At 45.4% G+C, this 18,854-nt stretch overlaps 5 protein-coding genes across 5 annotated transcripts; 4 read left to right on the top strand and 1 right to left on the bottom strand.

Moving 5' to 3' along the window:
* Positions 1 to 4,816: 4,816 nt before the first annotated feature.
* LACBIDRAFT_308061 (uncharacterized protein) lies at positions 4,817 to 5,505 on the top strand (the record flags this gene model as incomplete). The annotated part of the gene is made up of 4 exons (XM_001886557.1): positions 4,817 to 4,949; positions 5,004 to 5,183; positions 5,244 to 5,442; positions 5,490 to 5,505. 4 exons carry the CDS (start codon positions 4,817 to 4,819, stop codon positions 5,503 to 5,505), a joined length of 528 nt encoding a protein of 175 aa, XP_001886592.1.
* A 3,362-nt stretch (positions 5,506 to 8,867) lies between these two features.
* On the top strand, positions 8,868 to 9,127 carry LACBIDRAFT_308059 (uncharacterized protein; the record flags this gene model as incomplete). The annotated part of the gene is made up of 3 exons (XM_001886556.1): positions 8,868 to 8,896; positions 8,945 to 9,021; positions 9,072 to 9,127. The coding sequence occupies 3 exons, from the start codon at positions 8,868 to 8,870 to the stop codon at positions 9,125 to 9,127; spliced, it is 162 nt and encodes a 53-aa protein (XP_001886591.1).
* A 536-nt stretch (positions 9,128 to 9,663) lies between these two features.
* On the top strand, positions 9,664 to 9,956 carry LACBIDRAFT_308058 (uncharacterized protein; the record flags this gene model as incomplete). The annotated part of the gene is made up of 2 exons (XM_001886555.1): positions 9,664 to 9,772; positions 9,826 to 9,956. The coding sequence occupies 2 exons, from the start codon at positions 9,664 to 9,666 to the stop codon at positions 9,954 to 9,956; spliced, it is 240 nt and encodes a 79-aa protein (XP_001886590.1).
* Positions 9,957 to 10,432: 476 nt separating this feature from the next.
* Positions 10,433 to 12,299, bottom strand: LACBIDRAFT_308057 (uncharacterized protein; the record flags this gene model as incomplete). The annotated part of the gene is made up of 11 exons (XM_001886470.1): positions 10,433 to 10,569; positions 10,626 to 10,751; positions 10,802 to 10,878; positions 10,931 to 10,990; positions 11,041 to 11,090; positions 11,141 to 11,251; positions 11,303 to 11,363; positions 11,415 to 11,600; positions 11,650 to 11,764; positions 11,814 to 11,979; positions 12,027 to 12,299. The coding sequence occupies 11 exons, from the start codon at positions 12,297 to 12,299 to the stop codon at positions 10,433 to 10,435; spliced, it is 1,362 nt and encodes a 453-aa protein (XP_001886505.1).
* A 625-nt stretch (positions 12,300 to 12,924) lies between these two features.
* LACBIDRAFT_332089 (uncharacterized protein) lies at positions 12,925 to 13,869 on the top strand (the record flags this gene model as incomplete). The annotated part of the gene is made up of 4 exons (XM_001886554.1): positions 12,925 to 13,087; positions 13,150 to 13,287; positions 13,337 to 13,507; positions 13,565 to 13,869. The coding sequence occupies 4 exons, from the start codon at positions 12,925 to 12,927 to the stop codon at positions 13,867 to 13,869; spliced, it is 777 nt and encodes a 258-aa protein (XP_001886589.1).
* Positions 13,870 to 18,854: the final 4,985 nt, after the last annotated feature.

The following is an 18,854-nucleotide window of genomic DNA, read 5'->3' as shown; positions in this document are numbered from 1 at the left end:
TAAGATCATAGAAAATAGCTAAGAATTGCCCGAGACTGAGTCACCCCCCACCAAAACAGAAAATGCAACATATCTCCAGAATGCAGACACGCAAACCTCTTGTCTCTTCAGGACCTTCAAACGACACTATAGTAGATTGTAAACGAGCCTTAGATTATAAGAAACAATGGAAATTTGACTGACCTAGTGTACTTGCCCCCCCAAACAGAAAATGCAACATATCTCTGGAATGCAGACATGCGAACCTCTTGTCTCTTTGGGACCTTCAAACGACACTAGAATATGTTGTAAACGAGCCCTCAACGATAAAAAAAGGTAAAGAATTGACCGAGATAGAGCTTAACCCCCCCAAAACCAGAAAATGTGGAATATCTTGAGAGTGTGGACACGCAAACCTCTCGTCTTTTCGGGACCTTCAAACGACACTATAGTAGATTGTAAATGAGCCTTAGATCATAAGAAACGATGGAAATTTGACTGACCTAGTGTACTTGCCCCCCCAAACAGAAAATGCAACATATCTCCGGAACGCAGACACGCAAACCTCTCGTCTTTTTGGGACCTTCAAACAAAACTAGAATATGTTGTAAACAAGCCTTTAATGAAGGAGAATGATGGAGAACTCATGAAGATAGAGTACACCCTCCTGCTGAAACTTAGCATGACAGATCTCTCAAAAATATGATGGCAGATGCCTCTCGTCTCTTCAGGCCCTAAAATTGACAGCAAATAGCTGGTAATCAACACTGATTTGGTGGAAAACGGTACAGAACTCACCGAGATACAATATAGCCTCATGGTGTCTATCCAGCACCCATTACATGTTTCTTAGGGCTATTATTGGGCTATTCATGTGCCCATTCTTAAGTTATACTATGCCAAACTCATTTATAATTGGTGTGGTACACTACTTAAGTTTACGGTCATACATAGATTGGGGGGGAGGTGAAATGGGAAAGCAAAAGAGCATCTGTCGTTTCTGAAGCACTATATATATGAGGCACTTTAGGGCGGGTTATGATCTAGGGCAGGCTCTAGATGAGTTATGATCTAGGGCAGGCTCCTAGATGTGCATTCCAGAGATATGTTGCATTTTCTGTTTGGGGGGGCAAGTACACTAGGTCAGTCAAATTTCCATTGTTTCTTATAATCTAAGGCTCGTTTACAATCTACTATAGTGTCGTTTGAAGGTCCTGAAGAGACAAGAGGTTTGCGTGTCTGCATTCTGGAGATATGTTGCATTTTCTGTTTTGGTGGGGGGTGACTCAGTCTCGGGCAATTCTTAGCTATTTTCTATGATCTTAGGTTCATTTACAGTATATTCTATTACTAGTTAAATAATATGTACAACAAAAGCTAATTTTATTTGTTTTGAATGAGCTAGCATGTGTGGTTGATGAGGCTCAAAATCCCGGCTCTAGCCGGCTCAAGCAGTAGCCAAGCCAGATCCATCAGCTCAGCTCAGCTCGGCTCAGCTGTGGCTTCAACCAGCTAAAAGCCAAAGCCATGGCAACACTAGTTAGTGCTCCAAAGCTCTGGCCAAAAGTTTAACATGCCAGTGTTCCGAAGGTCCCGGCGAAAAAATGTCCGAATTTGTCTACCATGCTGAACTTCATTGCTCCGAAACATCGGCCGAAAATTTAACATGTCAGTGCTCCGAAGGTCCCGGCGAAAAAATATCTGAATTTGTTTAACATGCTGAATGTCATTGCTCAGCCGAAAATTTAACATGTCAGTACTCCGAAGGTCCCAGCGAAAAAATGTCCGAATTTGTCTTTAACATGCTGAATATTATTGCTCCGAAACATCGGCCAAAAATTTAACATGTCAGTGCTCCAAAGGTCCCGGCGAAAAAATATCTGAATTTGGCTAACATGCTGAAATGTCATTGCTCAGCCTAAAATTTAATATGTCAGTGCTCCGAAGGTCCCGGCGAAAAAATGTCCGAATTTCTCTTTAAAATGCTGAATGACATTGCTCTGAAACTCCAGCTGAAAGTTTAACATGTCAGTGCTCAAAGGTCCTGGTGAAAAAATGTCCATATTTGTCTTTAACATGCTGAATGTCATTTCTCATGTATTTCGGAACATCAAAAGTATCGGATGATAAGTATATTCTTTGGGAGGCCACACAATGTTCCCAGAAGGTCAGGCAATGTCCCTGGAATGTCACACAATGTCTCCGGAAAGTCAAACAGTGTTTCTGGAAGGTCAAACAACATTTCCAGGAGGTCAAACAACAATTTCACAACTAAGAACTGCTGAAATCCTTCATTTTCATATGTACTTTGGTGTATTTAAAGCATTGAATGATAGTACAGGGTGCACATATTCCCCGGAAGGTAACACAATGTTCCCGGAAGCATTTCGGCACTGACAGCTGCCTAAACCTTTTATTTTGACATGTATTTCGGGAGATCAAAAATATTGGATGATAGGTATATTCTTTGGGAGGCCAAGCAATGTTCTTGGAATGTCAGGCAATGTTTCCAGAAGCTAAAGCAATGTTTCTGGAAGGTCAAACAAGAACTTCAGCACTAAAAACTGTCCATGCCCTTCACTTTCACCTGTATTTTGGTGTATTGAACATATTGGATGATAGTAATGAGTGCACATATTCCCCGGAAGGTCAGACAATGTTCATGGAAGTATTTTGGCACTGACAGCTGCTGAAACCTTTATTTTAACATGCATTTCAGAACATGATGATAAGTATGTTCTTTGGGACGTCAAGCAATGTTCCTGGAAGGCCAAACAATGTTTCTGGAACGTCACACAATGCTTTCAGAAGGTCTCATAGTGTCTAAAGGTTTGTAGTGTCCAATATTTCAGAATACGAAAGTTTGTAGTCTCCACTTTTTGAGACTACAATGGTTTGGAATGTTGGCTTTCAAACTATGAAAAAAAGAATTTGCCATTGATATAGTTCAAGGAATGAGAATGACACAAAGTTCAATCTTAAAACCCATGATATGACAATGGCATAATGCCCACCCTTTTCAGTCTTTCAATCACAGCCCCATGAACCTACATGCTTATTCATAGTGAAGGACACCACCAATTATGTGTCAGAAAAGTGGATTACAACCTTTTGAGGTTTGAAAAAGCGGACCATACAAATGTGAAGAGTAGACACTACATACTTGTAGTCTCAGAAAGCAGATACTACGGAATTCTGTAGTCTAAAAGCAAACATTACAAACAATTGTAGTCTCAAAAGGTGGAGACTACAAATTTCATAGTCTGAAATAATGGACACTACAAACTTTTGTAGTCTAAAAAAATGGACTCTACAAACTTTTGTAGTCTAAAAAGCGGACACTACAAACATTCTGTAGTCTAAAAGTTGACACTTCAAACACTTATCGTAGTCCATGCGGGCATAAGGACATGTTTGCAGCTGGGTTGGCAGACCTTTGACATTCAGCATACTAATTAAAACTCTGGATGTGTTGTCAGGTGCATTTTCAGAGCACTGACATCAACACAAATATTTTTAGCTAGAGTTTCAGAGCATTAACATTCAGTATGTTAACCATAAATGGGGACATTCTTTTGGGTGGATGTTCGGAGCAGTGAGCACTGACATGTTTAACACAAATCTGGTATATTTTCTGCCGGAGTTTTGGAGCAATAACATTCAGCATGTTAAAGACAAATTCAGATATTTTTTCGCCGGGACCTTCAGAGCACTGACATGTAAAACTTTCAGCTGAGATTTCGGAGCAATGACATTCAGCATGTTAGAGAAATTCAGACATTCTTTCACCGGGACCTTCAGAGCACTATGTTAAATTTTCAGCCGATGTTTCGGAGCAATAATATTCAGCATGTTAAAGACAAATTCTGATATTTTTTCGCCGGGACCTTCGGAGCACTGACATGTTAATTTTTGGCAAACATCGGCCGAAAATTTAACATGTCAGTGCTCCGAAGGTCCCGGCGAAAAAATATCCAAATTTGTCTAACATGCTGAACGTCATTGCTCAGCTTAAAATTGCACTAATATTCAGCATATTAAAGACAAATTCAAATTCACCGGGACCTTCGGAGCACTGACATGTTAAATGCAAATCTGGTATTCTTTCAGCTGGAGTTTCGGAGCACTGACATTCAGCATGTTAAAGACAAATTCAGACATTTCTTCAGCCAGACTTTTGGAGGAGCCATGTGAGAGGGGAAAGCTGCTGGGGGATGGTGAATGAATGCATCCATTCACCAGGCATTCAAAACTAACAAACCACTGCTCCATTTGCATCTCAGCTCTTGGAGCCAAAGGCCAAAGGGCTAACCCTAACCCTATTCAGAACCTAGCCAAATTCTTCGAACTGTTAACCCTAACCCTAACCCCCACTCTGAAATTCGGTTCAGAAAGGGTTTTCCGGAGCCAATGATCAGGAGCTGAATGGGTTGCAAAAGATTGGGCCCAATTATGCCCCATAGCCTAATTACTAGTTGTAGAAGATGGGGCCCAACTTTGGCCATTTGTATATTCTCATGTTGGTCAATTTATGTTGTCTACAGGTCATTGGGCCCAATTATGTTTAGTGATGTGCCGGGCCCGGCCCAAAGCCGTAAGCCAGCCAGGGCCAGCCATCCCGAAGCCGGGCCTTGTTGGGCCGTCGTCGAGGCTTAGGAAAGCCCAAAGCTCAGGCTCATGAAGCTGGAAGCCTTGAGCCGCGGCCTGAGCCACGGCTCTTGTGGCTGATTGATTTTCAAATATTATCTGCATTTGGATAGAAACTGTACAGTCATCCATTCATATATATATATATATTCTATTTTTCTCTATCAGGTATACCACAACAAACCTCTTTATGGCTACACGTCGCACGGCTCGTCCCACGCAGAAGCTTGTTGACCCGGAAAATGCTGAAAAGCCGATCCTTTCTTCACATCGTGAGAATATTGCTACTGGGTGTGCAAATGCAGCTGCCAAGGGTTCAAATGGTACGTCGCTTTTTGCTATCTAATTAGTAATTACTATCTAATCTTGGGCAACAGCCACAGCCGCCGCCTTATCAGCATCTGATGCATCGCAACTGCCAACGTCAAGAGAACCCTCAACCGTTGACGACGTTATCGACGATATCGACGATGATCAAGCTCATGAAGAGGAATCTTCCACTGATTCCGCCGCACGTCCAAGTAAGAAGTCTGTAAGAAAAAGGAAGCGAGCAGAAAGTGAGTTTTTTACATTTTTTAATCGATGCAATGTGCTTTACTTACAACTGAATTGTCTAGGCAAGACAGTCGAAGACACAGATGCAACAGACGTGAACGGCATGTACAAGGACATACAGGTCATTGATCTGGGAGCCGACATAGATATCTCCACGCCGATCAAGAAAAGTCCGACATGCGATGTCGACCAGTTTTTCGAAACTGCAGCCCCACCGAAGAATGGTGAGAAGTACGGTAGATGCAAGTGCAAGCTTTGCTGGTGAGTATTTGAATTCTCCACGTTGACTACGTCTCATATTTTTGAAGGTCAAAATACAGCTAGGACTTTAATCCTGTTGCCGAACCCACGACTCTCTGACGACTTGCCGAATCGACCCATCATGTATGTACCTGTTCAGTGCTTCAAACTTCTAATCCAGACTAAATTTACTATCAGGGCAATTACTTGAATTGGTGTAAGAGAGAAGGCTTCGTCTCGATGCTCCCCAAATGTTCTCGTGAACGGCGTCTCAAGGCTGTTGAGAAGGCCCAGGCAGAACAAACACAAGTCGACAGTCACTTTGGTCCTGCCCCACCGAAAGCGGAGAAGCAAGCTCCGTACTCCGATGAACTATTTAATGAGGCGGCGATCCAATGGTTAATCGAGACGGATCAGGTAAGTTTTTCATAACTTCTTATATCCTCATACTCACGCTTGACACCCGCAGCCCGTTCAAGCATTTGAACACCCGGCGTTTAAACGGATGATCAACATCGCTGCTCAGGCAACTCGCGACGTCAAGTTCCTCGACCGAAAACAAACTCGGGCAGAAATTGTTCGGTTTTTTAAGGCTCAAATGACATGGCTCAAGAATCGACTTAATGTCTGTGTATTTTATTCTACCATGTTACTCCGTATCAACCATTCTTCTAGGATAAATCCAAGGTTAAGGGTCAGATTAGTTTAACGTGCGACGCGTGGCAGGCTTCAAATGCAGACAGTTACTTTGCTGTCACAGGCCACTGGATTGAAGAGAGCGCTGATGGTAAATCATGGTCACTACAGCATGCTCTGTTTGGTTTCACGCAAATGAACACGTCGCACAACGGAAAGCGTCTTGGGCAGGCACTCTTCAAAATTTGTGATCGCTGGGGTATTGTTCATAGAGTATGTTTATTTCTTCACGCGAAAAGCTACTTCAGAAGAGGAACACATGCCCGTGGTCATTGGGCCCGATCGTGATGAAACAGGCCTAGTCCGTGCTATAACTGTAAAGGTAAATTTTATCATTCCTCGATTTCTTTATTTGTTACCATTCTACGCACAGGAGCGATCATCTTCGCAAAGAAAACAACATTTTAAGGACATTCAAATACGTGAGGGTATCCAAATCCCCAAGCAGCTTATCTTGGACATGAAGATCAGGTGGGGATCTATATATGCGATGCTAAATAGAGCCGAAAACCTCAAAAAGGTATTTCGTCCATTTACACACCTTCTATTTAATCACTTTATACTTTCAGCACGTTGATGTTTTCGTTTACGAACTTGGAGTTAAATCGAAGGACGATCTTGGGAAAAGAGCAAAGATCGATGCGTTGTCTATGACCGCAGCTGAGTGGGGTCGTGTACATGATCTTTGCTCGCTCCTTGGCATGCGTGAACTCTCATTTTTTGATGTGTAACTACTAACGATGTGTGATATGTTTGGCCGTTGCATAGCACGCCGATAAGGTGCAGCATGTGTTTTCATCCACTAATATCCCATCACTCTGTCATGCCCTCCCCGCAATTGAAGCGCTCCACTCTGCATGGTCCAAGCGCACTAAACACCCACATTATGCCCCCTTCCATGATGCGCTCGACGCCGCCACCCAAAAGCTGGAAGAATATTACACAGACAAGACTGCCGACTCCAATGCTTATATTATGGCCATGTGTTCGTCTCTCTCTCTTTTTTTTTCTCAAGTCGCTGAGTGAATGTGATCTAGTACTGAATCCATCCATCAAAATGTCGCATTTCAAGAAACACTGGTCAAAAGAGTTACAGAAGGAGGTAATCGATGTGGCGCAAAAACTGGTACTTAGCCTATGCTTTCTGTTCATGTCTAAAGACTCAGTTATTTTTATATCAGTTCCAAGAGCGTTATGAAGAACTCAACAAGGAGTCTACTTCAGAAATATGGTCACCAAAGAAAAAAACAAAACTCGATCACCTGCTTCGCGAGCTGGATACAGATTCTGACAATTCAGGTGATGTTTCCGACGACGACACTGATGAGCAAGATCCAAAAAAACCATGGCTTGTCGAGTTCCACCGGTTTCTCAAGGTTGAGCACGTTTTGGCTGAAGGCATGACTGTTGTTCAATGGTGGGGAGTACGTATCTGTACTTCATTTACTGATTTCGGATGACTTACTATGCTCAGGAGTATGGCCACCGCTACCCAACATGGGCATCATTGGCTCGCGACTATCTGGCTGTCATGGCATCATCTGTGTCGAGTGAACGGGCATTTTCGGCTGCAGGCATTACTATTAGCAAGCGCCGCAACCGACTCAAAGGTGACATTGTCGAGGCACTTCAGTGCTTGAAGTGCCTCTATCATCAGGATCTGATTTTTCGTGAGGTGATAACTTGTTCAGAGGAGGAAGACGTACTTGATGAGGCTCTCCCTGAGATTTTAGACGGTTCAGATGGGTTTGCATGGGATCAGATACTCCTTGATGATGAGGATCTTGATTAGTTGCCTTGTTAGAATTATTAGATTATGTTACTGTCCATATTTCTCAACGAAATTAAGATGTACAAGACGCCTTTCTTTATCTCTACACATCTAAATTGTTTTCGGAGAAAGGGAATCTTAGTGTGGTGGTCATTTGCGTGAATACAATTCCTCGACAGATTGTTTGTACATGTTTTTCAACTTTAGCCCATGAGCCGTGGCCTGAGCCTGAGCCAGGCCTGAGCCAGCCTAAAGCCTTGCAAAAAGCTCAGGCTTGAAATTGGACGAGCCTGAGCCGTGCAAAGCCGGGCCATAGCCGTGGCTTTCAGGCCAAGCCGGGCCTGCACATCACTAATTATGTTTCTAAAGGGTTTTGTTATTTTGGCCCAATTGGCCCCAACAATGCCCACTTAACGTCTGCAGTGATTGGGCCAACCTATGTTCAATCACGTCAAATTAGATTGGGCCCATTGGGGTAGCCTTATGGTCCATTGGACAACTGACCACTTGGATATCTTAGGTTCCACTGCATATCTACTGAATGCCCTGCAGTTTTTCCATTTTTCGCTCTCCGCTGCTGACAGCATTTACACAGAGCTACAGCTGCAACTTTTGTCAGTCTATTATACCAGCTCATCCTGTCATTTTCGTCGTTGTACGCCATATTTCTCTTATTTTAAACGCCGCTAATAGCAATACTTCTATCACAGATGATTAACTTGAGTGCTCGTGAGCTGTCAGGCTTAAACGACAGTCTCTCCCTAAAAAATCTCATCCTCCTGCGCTTCGCAGAGTCGTCCTTTGGTACATACTTTTTTCTATCGGTGTGTACGCCATTCTTTCTTCTTGCCCACCATTCTAACATCCATTTTAGCTATTCTACTGTCTACTTAATGTGGCCTTCCACTTATCCATGACCCGCAAGTAAGTTCCTATATCTATCAACAGATTCGGCCATGCGGCATATATCCTCTTCTGGATGCTAAGCTATATTGGGATGCTCTCAGTGTACGCCTCCCCTGTCACTTTCTCCTCGCCTACTAATTTTTCCCTCAGCGGACTGGCTCTAGAATCTCTCGTCACGCTACTTACAGTAAGATTCATACCTTTTTTTATGCTCATGTGGATTATCAGTGCGTTTTTGTCTCTCACTCGATTTGTGCACCCCTCACCACCCCTCTAGCGAACATTTCCGTGTGTATATTCCCGATCGAGGTCCTCCCAACACGAGAAACATAGCGCAAGATCCCAAACTGGGATAGCCAGAGCAAGTGCGACACCTTTTCCGGGCTGGAATATTGCGGGGGCAGGTTAATAAATATGTAGGGTAATACTCTTTGTTGTAATTAGATTTTACCCTTTCCACAAAGAGGAAAGTCATTGGAAATTTTTGAATATTCCCACTCGGAATAGTTGAACAGATCCGAACAAAGAGTCCTTTCTCAGAAATTTCATTCTTTCCGGCCCCTTTTCACAGCATGTTGACAGTATGTATCAATTTTCCATGGCATCTGAAAACAAAGGATCCCTTTCCTTCGGCTTTCCTCTTTATCTTACTCACTTGTTTAACTTTTACTACAATATCACAAACAGGAAAATCTTTCAAATATTTTAACTTTTGTTCACCCTTTACCAGCTAAGAAAAGGCAAAGCAACTTTCTTGGCCCGGATTTTTTAAAATCCCATGCCTTTCCCCACGAGAAAAAATTTAAATATACTCAGGATGCTCCTGGAAAGAAAAGGTGTCGCACTTTCTCAAGATATCCTGATCGGTAATGTTGGGCAATGTTTCTCGTGCAAAGGTGTTCCGCTATGGATACGCCGCGCCGTTCTACAACGTCTCCCGCGCGATGAGGACCATCGTGTTTGGGACTAAGAATGAACGTTCGTCGCTGTCCCTCGTCGTTTCTTTGTGAGTTCGCTTACCTGTTTTCTAGTTGGACTGCACTTTGGCATTTTGATCGTGTGGATTACGATATCATGCATTACGTTGCCGTTGATTCGGTGCTTTGTGAGGAGAGAAGGCTCCGCAAAGACGGCGAGACCGGATCAGGACATGAAGGTTTGAGCTACGATGTTATGAACTTATTCAACGGAACCCACTTAATGCACAGTTGAGAGGTGAGGAGGCACTCAATTGTAGAAGACTTACCGTATATTAATTATGTGTATCCTGGAACGACGCCTTGCGAAGTTCAAACGGCCCTCTTTTCAGTCCTAAAAAAATCAGGGCGTTGTATATCTCAAGTCAACTTTTTCAAGGGAGTACTCACGTTGATGAAAAATGTCCTTAGTAACGTCGTTTTTGGGCGCGTCCCTTTGTCTTAATAAGAGGAAAACGACATCTCCAGGTCGATCAAGGCATCAAGTAGCAGTCCAGACATCCGCTCTTCCCTTGTGTCCACAAAGACAGGCAATAGTTGCTTCCATGTATCATTCATTTACTGAATATGTGTACTCTACTTGATATGTGGGTATATGTGAGTCCCGTGCCGCCATGCGTGAAATTAATATGGTCTATCGTTAGTTTATCGTGTCCGAGCTTCAAACTTCAACAGCTTTATCCGCCACCTTTAAATCCTCCGCGCGCTCGTCTCTCCGTCTCGCAAACCATTGAATCAACGGCAATGTTATGCATGAGATCGCAATCCACACAAGCAAAATACCAAAGTGCATTCCAACTAGAAAATCAGTTTATCAACTTCGGAAGAAAAAGAGGACAACAGATGCGACAAACCTTCGTTTTTAGTACCAAATATGATAGTTCTCATCGCGCGTGAGATGTTATAGAAAGGTGCTGCGTATCCGTAGTGGAATATCCGCGGTAGGACTTCTATGGGGTAAATGCAGACGGAAATGTTCGCTAGAGGTACCGGTTAAACCATGTCCCAGGGTAGATTGGAGGGAACGTACTGATGATCCATGTAATCATGAAAAAGGGTATAAATTTTACTGTCAGCAGCGTGACCAGCGATTCCAGAGCGAGGCCGCTGTCAGAGAGCGTTAGTGAAATTTGCGTTGGGATAAGAGGGAGAAGTGTACACAGAAAGCATCCCGACGTAGCTGAGCATCCAGAACAGAATGAATCCCGCGTGACCGAATCTATCAAAATAAATGAGCTCGAACGAAGGAGATTGAAGAGAAGTACTTACTTGCGAGACATGGGTAAGTGGAAAGCGGCGTTGAGAAGAGAGTAGAAAAGCTTGAAGTGGGGGTAAGAACAATAGAATATGAGAAGAGAGGCATACGAACTGATAGGAAAAAGTAGGCTCCAAAAGAGGATGCGAAGCGTAGGAGAATAAGATTCCGTAGTGAGAGGCTCTTGTTCAAGCCTGATATCTCGCGCGCGGTGAGCGTTATCATCTGCCACGACGTGATTAGCTTGCATGAGAAGAGCGTGAGGATATGGCGCACAACGACGAAGAATGACAGAATAAGTTGGTATAACAAGCCGACGAAGGTAGCAGCGGTAGCTCTGGGTTGAATAATCAGCAAGCGGAAAGAGGAGGATGAAGGTATGACGAACACTGGGACGTCGAAAGGGACGAGGTTGTTGAATGTGTAAGAAATTGGCGTTGTGATCGTTTGCGGAGACGTTGACATCAGGGTAGAAAGCGTCGACGCGTTGGCAACGCTTCGTGATATTTGCAAGGCAAACGAGGCGGAGATGACAGTCAAAGAAGATTCTACGGATGGCTGGATAATGTTTCGGCTAGGAAAACGTCTAAATCAAATGCATATGGAGAACATAAGCGACGTACAAAGCATTCTCGTTACGCGCCTCTACGGCGTATACTGTGACCGCTTCGGACCCATCGTAAGTGGAATTCGGTATAGTTAGTGCGGCGTTCAGTTTCGCGCTCGCTTCGGGATGAACTAGCAGGGGTCAGCCGATGACTCGAATTAGAAAACGGAAATACGAAACTGGCGACGGCAACCCAGGTGTGCTCCTCCCTTACCAGGATCGCTAGCTCATCCAAGCCACCAGCAACCTGAGAAGCTGGGATTACGCTCCAAGTGACTTTTGACGGGCCCACGTTAGAGCCCAGTGACCGAGCTACTTGGTGTCCCACCATCCCGCCGTCAAAATCCTGATAATAGTTAGTTGCAATTTCAAACCGGGAAATTTTAAACGAACTACGACCCATCCATGAAGATTATGAGCCGGTATCTTCCAAAGGGAACCCCAATAAATGGAGAACACTGAAAAGATCAAGACGACAATGAGAGACGTGGCGCCCAGAACAATCTTCAAGTAAATCGATCGCGCTGTAGATAGACTGGGACGAGGTGCTTCCTCAATAGACGTATCCATTATCGATGGTGACGCCGTGGTCGCTTGTTTTTCAGAGTCCAGGATCGACACGTTGCTTGATCTGAGGGGAGTAGACTGCTCCGAGGTTGATTTCATGGTCGACAGTAGAGATTGAAGAGTCTGAGGAGGTTTTGTGGAAGGTCATCGAGGTCAACGAGGCGAGTTTTATAATCCACATGTGCGCATATCAGGGGCGGGTGCGGAAAGCATTCCAACCGCAAGCGTCAGCTAATTTGTATGACAAAGACCATCGACCAATCACATCGCGAGAAAACCTCACTAAAACTTAAAAGCTAAACAGATCAAATCATTCCGGCTTGGTCCGCCGATCCCCGAGGGTTTAGTAAACAATTCGCTTGACTTGTTACCAATCTCTAAGCCACCTTTCCGCCTTAGCATAGAGACGTCAAGCGCTCGTCTTGAGTCTTTGCAGTTATAAATGAACGAAACAAATCCGTCGACAACTACTTTGAACCAGGCTTCCTTGGCAGGCTGCGATGTTCTACTTAGTCTTCAAGACCCCGAATTGTTCTCCTCTGACCTATCTTTCTGTCTCCTGTCAACACCTTTCGTCATGATACCCAGCTGGCTTCTTCAAGTGCATGGACTCCTAGCGCCATCTCGGACGAAGTTAGCGCGTGGCTATGTAAGTTTTATTGTCGAATATTTACATGCCCACAAAGCCAACACGTCCAATCAGTGACATCGCTCTACTCCAATCATGTCGACATCCTCTCTGAATCGAAGCCACGATCTCACCTATTCAACCACTCCAGGAAATGAGATCAGTTCAGAAGACTTGCAGAGCTGCTCTACTCTGTACAATGAAAACTACGGGGTCTGGGCACCTCACAGCAAAGCCTTGCGCAAATCTTCCGTTCCAGGTAAGCCTCTGTTAAATGATGCGCCAGCAATGACTGATGGAGGACGATCTTGTTTATCGCAGGTGGCAGAGTCAAACTCCCCCCGACGGGGCTCAAGCAAGAGCTTCTCAGCGATCCCGATCGTACGATATTGGTCACTTGCCATCTAGACGGACTCCTCATTGGACATGCATTCGCTACCTCCTGGGATTGTGGCCAAGGTATGGTCTAATTTTCAGAAAGAGAAAGAGTGTTTCAATTTGCGAAAAGATGTTGTTGGATGGGTCACCCAACTTGTCGTCCTTGAGAAACACCGCCGGAAGAAAATCGCAACCAATTTGCTACGCTGTCTCACCGAGAACAAATGGTACTCGGGGATCACGATTTTAGGTATTGCATCGTCACATCCGGTATCGTGTAAAGCTCTTGCGAATCTCGCTGGTCAGTAAAAGCTGATTAAAATTACTACCCTTCCTGTCTTAATGAAACGTCTCACAGGAATATCGTTGGGGGATATTGACACAAACTTCATAGCCCAAAACGCAACCAGAGTATTGGGTTCAAGTCCTGTCAGTTACTTGAAGACTTCCGAGCCTCGAGGGTCCTTGTTTCAAAATGAATCTGAATCTGATGTCGTCTCGTCCATTGCGACAAGATTTCCTATCAATCATGCCGAGCCTCTGGCTGTCCTCGAAAAGTTCGTGTCGGAGGGATGTTGGAGGCTGGGGAATTTGAAAGAGAACGATGAATTCTTGGTAATAGCGCCCGTTGCAGTAGATCCGCGTCTCTTACCGATAGATTGAATACCACCACTTGAATGAATATAGAGTTTTGTTACCTTTATGAAGAAACTTGGTTGACAAGATCAAAATGTGCTGAATACAGACTTCGCGAACTGAAGAGTTCTCGCATACACAATGCCAAATCAGCTTTTATCCAAGGAGGGAGGAAAAAGATGGATCAAGAGGCTTATCCAAGTTAATTCGGGTACGGGGAATCGAACCCCGAGCTGCCGCGCACAAGAAATAAATACATGAGAGGCGGCAATGTTAACCGTTACACCATACCCGACTTGTATTTTGACGGACAGACTTCCATATTCCTCAAAACTCGTCATGTCCACCGGCTCATGCACATGCCATGATATTTCCTCACGGACCCTACATAGTTCGTGGTTCGACCCTACTCGAGCGTGAGAACCTGACCGTTCTTCCTCCGACCAACCTGGAATCTCTCCTTTTGCAGGGTTTTTTGAGTTACAGCATGCATTGGCACTAAAAGAAGGTAAGCTCTCGGACTCTCTGTTGGCATAAAACCACGTGACCTCATACGTCACAATTATGACATGTGCTGTGTGTATTACGCAGCACTTACACATCATATGCTGTACATTGTTCTACAGCATTCCATATGATTCTATGTCAAATATGCATACATAGTAGCACGGACCATCTCTGTAGAGTATATAAGGACGTCTACTATGTCCTAATACATTAAGTCTTTTACTTCTAGCTAGTCTTGCTTAGCTTCGCCTCTACAATAACACCCAAGGTAAGGGCTATGGTAGTGTTAGCTACCTCTGCGCTGCGCATCCTAGATGCGATACATGCCTGTTAATAGGTTATGGGCCCCGATGTCGAACGACGTGCGCTACGGCTGCACGAGTTCTAACATGCCTTAGCCTTAACAACCTTTGGGCTTGATTGTGCGCCCTCTGGGCTGCACATCGCCTACAACAGTTCGCTTAATTGCTGAACGTTGTCAAGATTGTTCGCCTCACGGCTGAACGTCAACGCTGTTGCTGTCTGGACATTGACTCTAAAGGAGTCGGGTTCATGTCAAGCAGGATGCGCAGTGCGCCTTGTAGGCTGCACGCTCTTTATTAAACATCCATGCTGACAACACCCAAGTTTTTATCTTACAGATATTTTCTGACAATATGTCCACCAACAAATCCACTTCCCTCTCTGTCAACGACATCCCTCACTTCAATGGTCGTAACTTCCAGGGTTGGTCTGACAAAATGATCGGCATCTTTATGATTGCCAAGGTCTATGACGTCGTCAAAGGCGACCTTGTCAAACCCGCCAACTCTGAGAAACCACCTGCCATCAGACCACCTGCCATCATCACTGACGATACTGACGTCATTACCACCACGAAGCTCAACGCTCTGTGGACTCAGTTTCAGGTTCAAATGAACCAGTCTAACTATCTGCTTGGCATCTGGGAACGGAAGAATTCCGCCTGGACCGATGCGAATTCCCAAGCTATGGGAATTTTTAACCGAGCCCTAGATATCGGGATCTGGGATCAAGTCAAGGCGAAAAACGCCAAAGAGACTTGGGACTGGCTGAAAGAGAAGTACGCCAAGAGTTCCCATCTGGAGATCATGGAGCACTTTCGCTTCATGAAAAATCAGAACATTGATCTCTCCGATCCCAACCCTCAGCTCGCCAAATTTATGCATCACTACCAGGCACTTCCCCTCAACATGATCAGTTCCGCAATGGCCGCCATCATTCTCCTTTCCAACCTCCCGCTGTCCAACAATCCAAACGTTAGTAACGTTTATCAGAATCTCCTTGAATCTTCCTTCAAGGATGACATTGCCACCTCTCTCGTCCTTGAGGACGTTATGACTCAGATACGCGACGTCTGGCAAGCTCGCTTCCTCACTCTCGCATCTCACGATCAGCCCCGCAAGGGGACTACGTACGATAAAGGAAAAGCTCCGGCTAATCAGCCGTCGCAGCAGAAGCAGCAGAATCAGGTACAGCGGAATACCGCTATCAAGGGCAAAGGCCCTACGCCTCAATATTCTCAGCAGCAGAGCGCCGAATCCGGCAGCTCGCAGCAGAAGAAAAAGAGACCCTTCCGACGCGGAGGAAAAGGAAAGAGCGCAAACAACCACAATCATGTGGCTGGAGCCTCTGATACTTTCAACTCCGATTTCATCCTCGCATCATCGGCAATTCATATTGCCGATACACCAGCATTACCAGCCCCTACGGCCCACACCGTAGCTTCTTTCAGTGCTGCCGGTCCTTCGATCCGGCACGAAAGAACAACAGGGCCGTGGAAGAACCCTGGGAGGTTTACTCCTCCTTACCCCCATGTGCAGCGATCCCGCGATCTTATGAGTCGCCTTGGGGTAAAACCCACTATCCAAACTTCAAAAGAGTTTGAGGGAATCGCTTCCTTGGAGGAAGTAACCGACGGATCCTTTGGAGCCCCCACATATCAGTGGGGTGCATACAAACTTACGGATCCAATCAGGGCTCCCACGCCAGAAATGGCACCATTGCTGGAGAGAATGCAGGTAGACGAATTATCGCAGGAAGAAGGCGATACGGTATCCCTCGGAGACGAGGAGGAACCGATTCCTCAGGGATCGGATCTATTTGGAGATAACGAAGATGTTGGCGCCTCCATCCCTCAGGGGATGAAGCTGGATCTCGGTAGCGGCGAGTCTGACTACGGAGATGACGGTCCGGAGACCCTTTGTGGTCCGATTGAATCAGCTGGCGCAGCAGGACCGTCGAAGCATGTTTGGAACATGGGTATACCCCAGACCAAACGATGGTACGACGATGACGAGGCCTACGATGGTCCGACTGAGAATGAGTCAGTCCCCTTTTGTTCACATAAAGGCGATTCACTAACTGATCCCTCTACAGCTTCTATTAGTGTAGACATAGGTAGATCGTTAGATAAGTATCTAGCCTATGTGAATGAAAACCATTGCAAGTTCGTTCTGGATTGTTCAGACTGCAAGGGAAAGAACTCTAGGTCGAAACACATCGAGTGGGTTGTTGATTCAGGAGCCTCTGTCCACTTCTCAGAAGACGAGTCTGATTTCTCGGAGTTAAACCTCTTTTCCGAGAAAGAAAGACCATTCGCACAAACTGCGAATGGTGCCGCTGCCATACACGGCACAGGCACAGTCTTTGTCAAAACGTGGATAGACAACCCTAAGTCCCCAGAAAAAAAGTCGACCACTATATCCCGCCTACATCCGGTATTCTATATGCCAGGAATAGGGATCCGTCTTCTATCTATGGGATTGCTTCTGAAAGGCAACATGCACGTCAAGGGAGATGAGCGAACCCTTCGATTCATTGATGCTCAATCTGGAAAGGTGAAAATAGTAGCCGTTACCAGAATCTTCACCGATACGATCTACTGGATCAATTCGGAGATCCTCACTGGAAGTGAGTTGATCGCGCACAAGTCCATGCATCTAGATGATTTCGATCTCTGGCATCGACGACTTGGACATCCTGGTCAACAGGTGTTTGAGAAATTCGAATCGAGTACACGGAATTTTCCGAAATCGATTGAGATCCCTAAAAATCCGCCGGTGTGTGAAGGCTGTGCAAAAGGAAAGATGCACTCCCGCTCTTTTCCCGATAATTCTGCACGCGCCACACGTCCCTTTCAACGGATTCATTCTGATCTCAAGGAGTTTGCGGTGAAGTCTTACCATCACCACAAGTATTACATATCGTTCCTCGATGATAACTCCTCTCACTCCTGGATCACACTTTTGAAAAAGAAAAGTGATTCCAAAGTGGCAACCCAGCAGTTTATCGCTATGGTTAAAAACCAGTACAAAGCGATCATCAGCGAATGGATGTCCGATAACGGAGGAGAGTACGTTGATCAGAACTATGTCAAACTCCTTAAGGATGAAGGGATCATGATCCAACGGAGTGTTCCGGCTCAGCCGCAAATGAATGGCAGAGCTGAGCGCTTCAATCGTACTATCGATGAGAAAGCGGAGTCAATGCGCCATCAGGCTTGTCTATCTGACAATTGGTGGGAGTTCTGCGTATTACATGCGAACTACCTGTACAACCGCACCCCAATGCGGCGCCTTGATTGGAAAACTCCGAAGGGCTATCTTGAAAAAGAAGACCCTGATATCTCACACCTACGTATCCTTGGATGTGGTGCTTACGTCTTCATTCACAAAGATCTCCGAGCCAACAAGTTAAGTCCCAAATCAGAAATGATGACTTTTCTTGGCTATCGTGATGGTCGTGAATCGAATTTGATGTTCATGCGACCACCAAACAACGTCATCTTTACTGCTGCCACGGCACTGTTTGATGAACGTTTGTTTCCAAGATGTGCAAAAAAGAGTAAAGTGCCACCTGTCACACAAATTCAGGAACCCGGAGAACCCGAGATCGTGATTGAGACAGAAAGCGTGCCTGACGGTAATTCCGGTGCACCTTTCGCTCCACCCCATGATATATTCATTCCGCCAAGAGACAACGAGAGCACTCATGACGATGTTGAGCCTCATAGTCCTCCTGGATCGCCGCCACCGCAACCTCGAAATGCTCCAGGGGGAGCACAGCGTGGTAATGAGCCGCCTCGCCGCTCTGAGCGAGAAAGGAAAGGAACCAGAAAGGACGGGAACGTATACCCGCCTGGCACCTCTACAGACACCGACAGACGTCGTAAATTGCCTGACGCAAACAGCGCAACGTCCGTTCCTAATTCAGGACAGTCTAGCAAGCCTGCTGTAGGTGACCCTGGTCATGCTAAATTAGCAACGGAAGGGGGAGCATTGTGGGAATATTTGCTTTCCAAGGCAATTCCTCACGGTGAATTACCAGATCCGATGAATGTCCGTGCCTGGACTTCGAAGGACATCGGCAAATTACCAGCCGAAGATCAAAGGGAATGGCAGAACGCTCAGTTTGAGGAGCTGGAGGCCCTCAAGAAACGCAAAGTTTACGAGCTTGCTGACCTACCTCCTGGCCGAAAGGCTATC

The sequence above is a fragment of the Laccaria bicolor genome, genomic scaffold (genome assembly GCF_000143565.1).
Source record: "Laccaria bicolor S238N-H82 LACBIscaffold_38 genomic scaffold, whole genome shotgun sequence".
Classification (NCBI taxonomy): Eukaryota; Fungi; Basidiomycota; class Agaricomycetes; order Agaricales; family Hydnangiaceae; genus Laccaria; species Laccaria bicolor.
The sequence above is the reverse complement of the archived record's forward strand: the minus strand, read 5'-3'. Positions and strand labels throughout refer to the sequence as shown.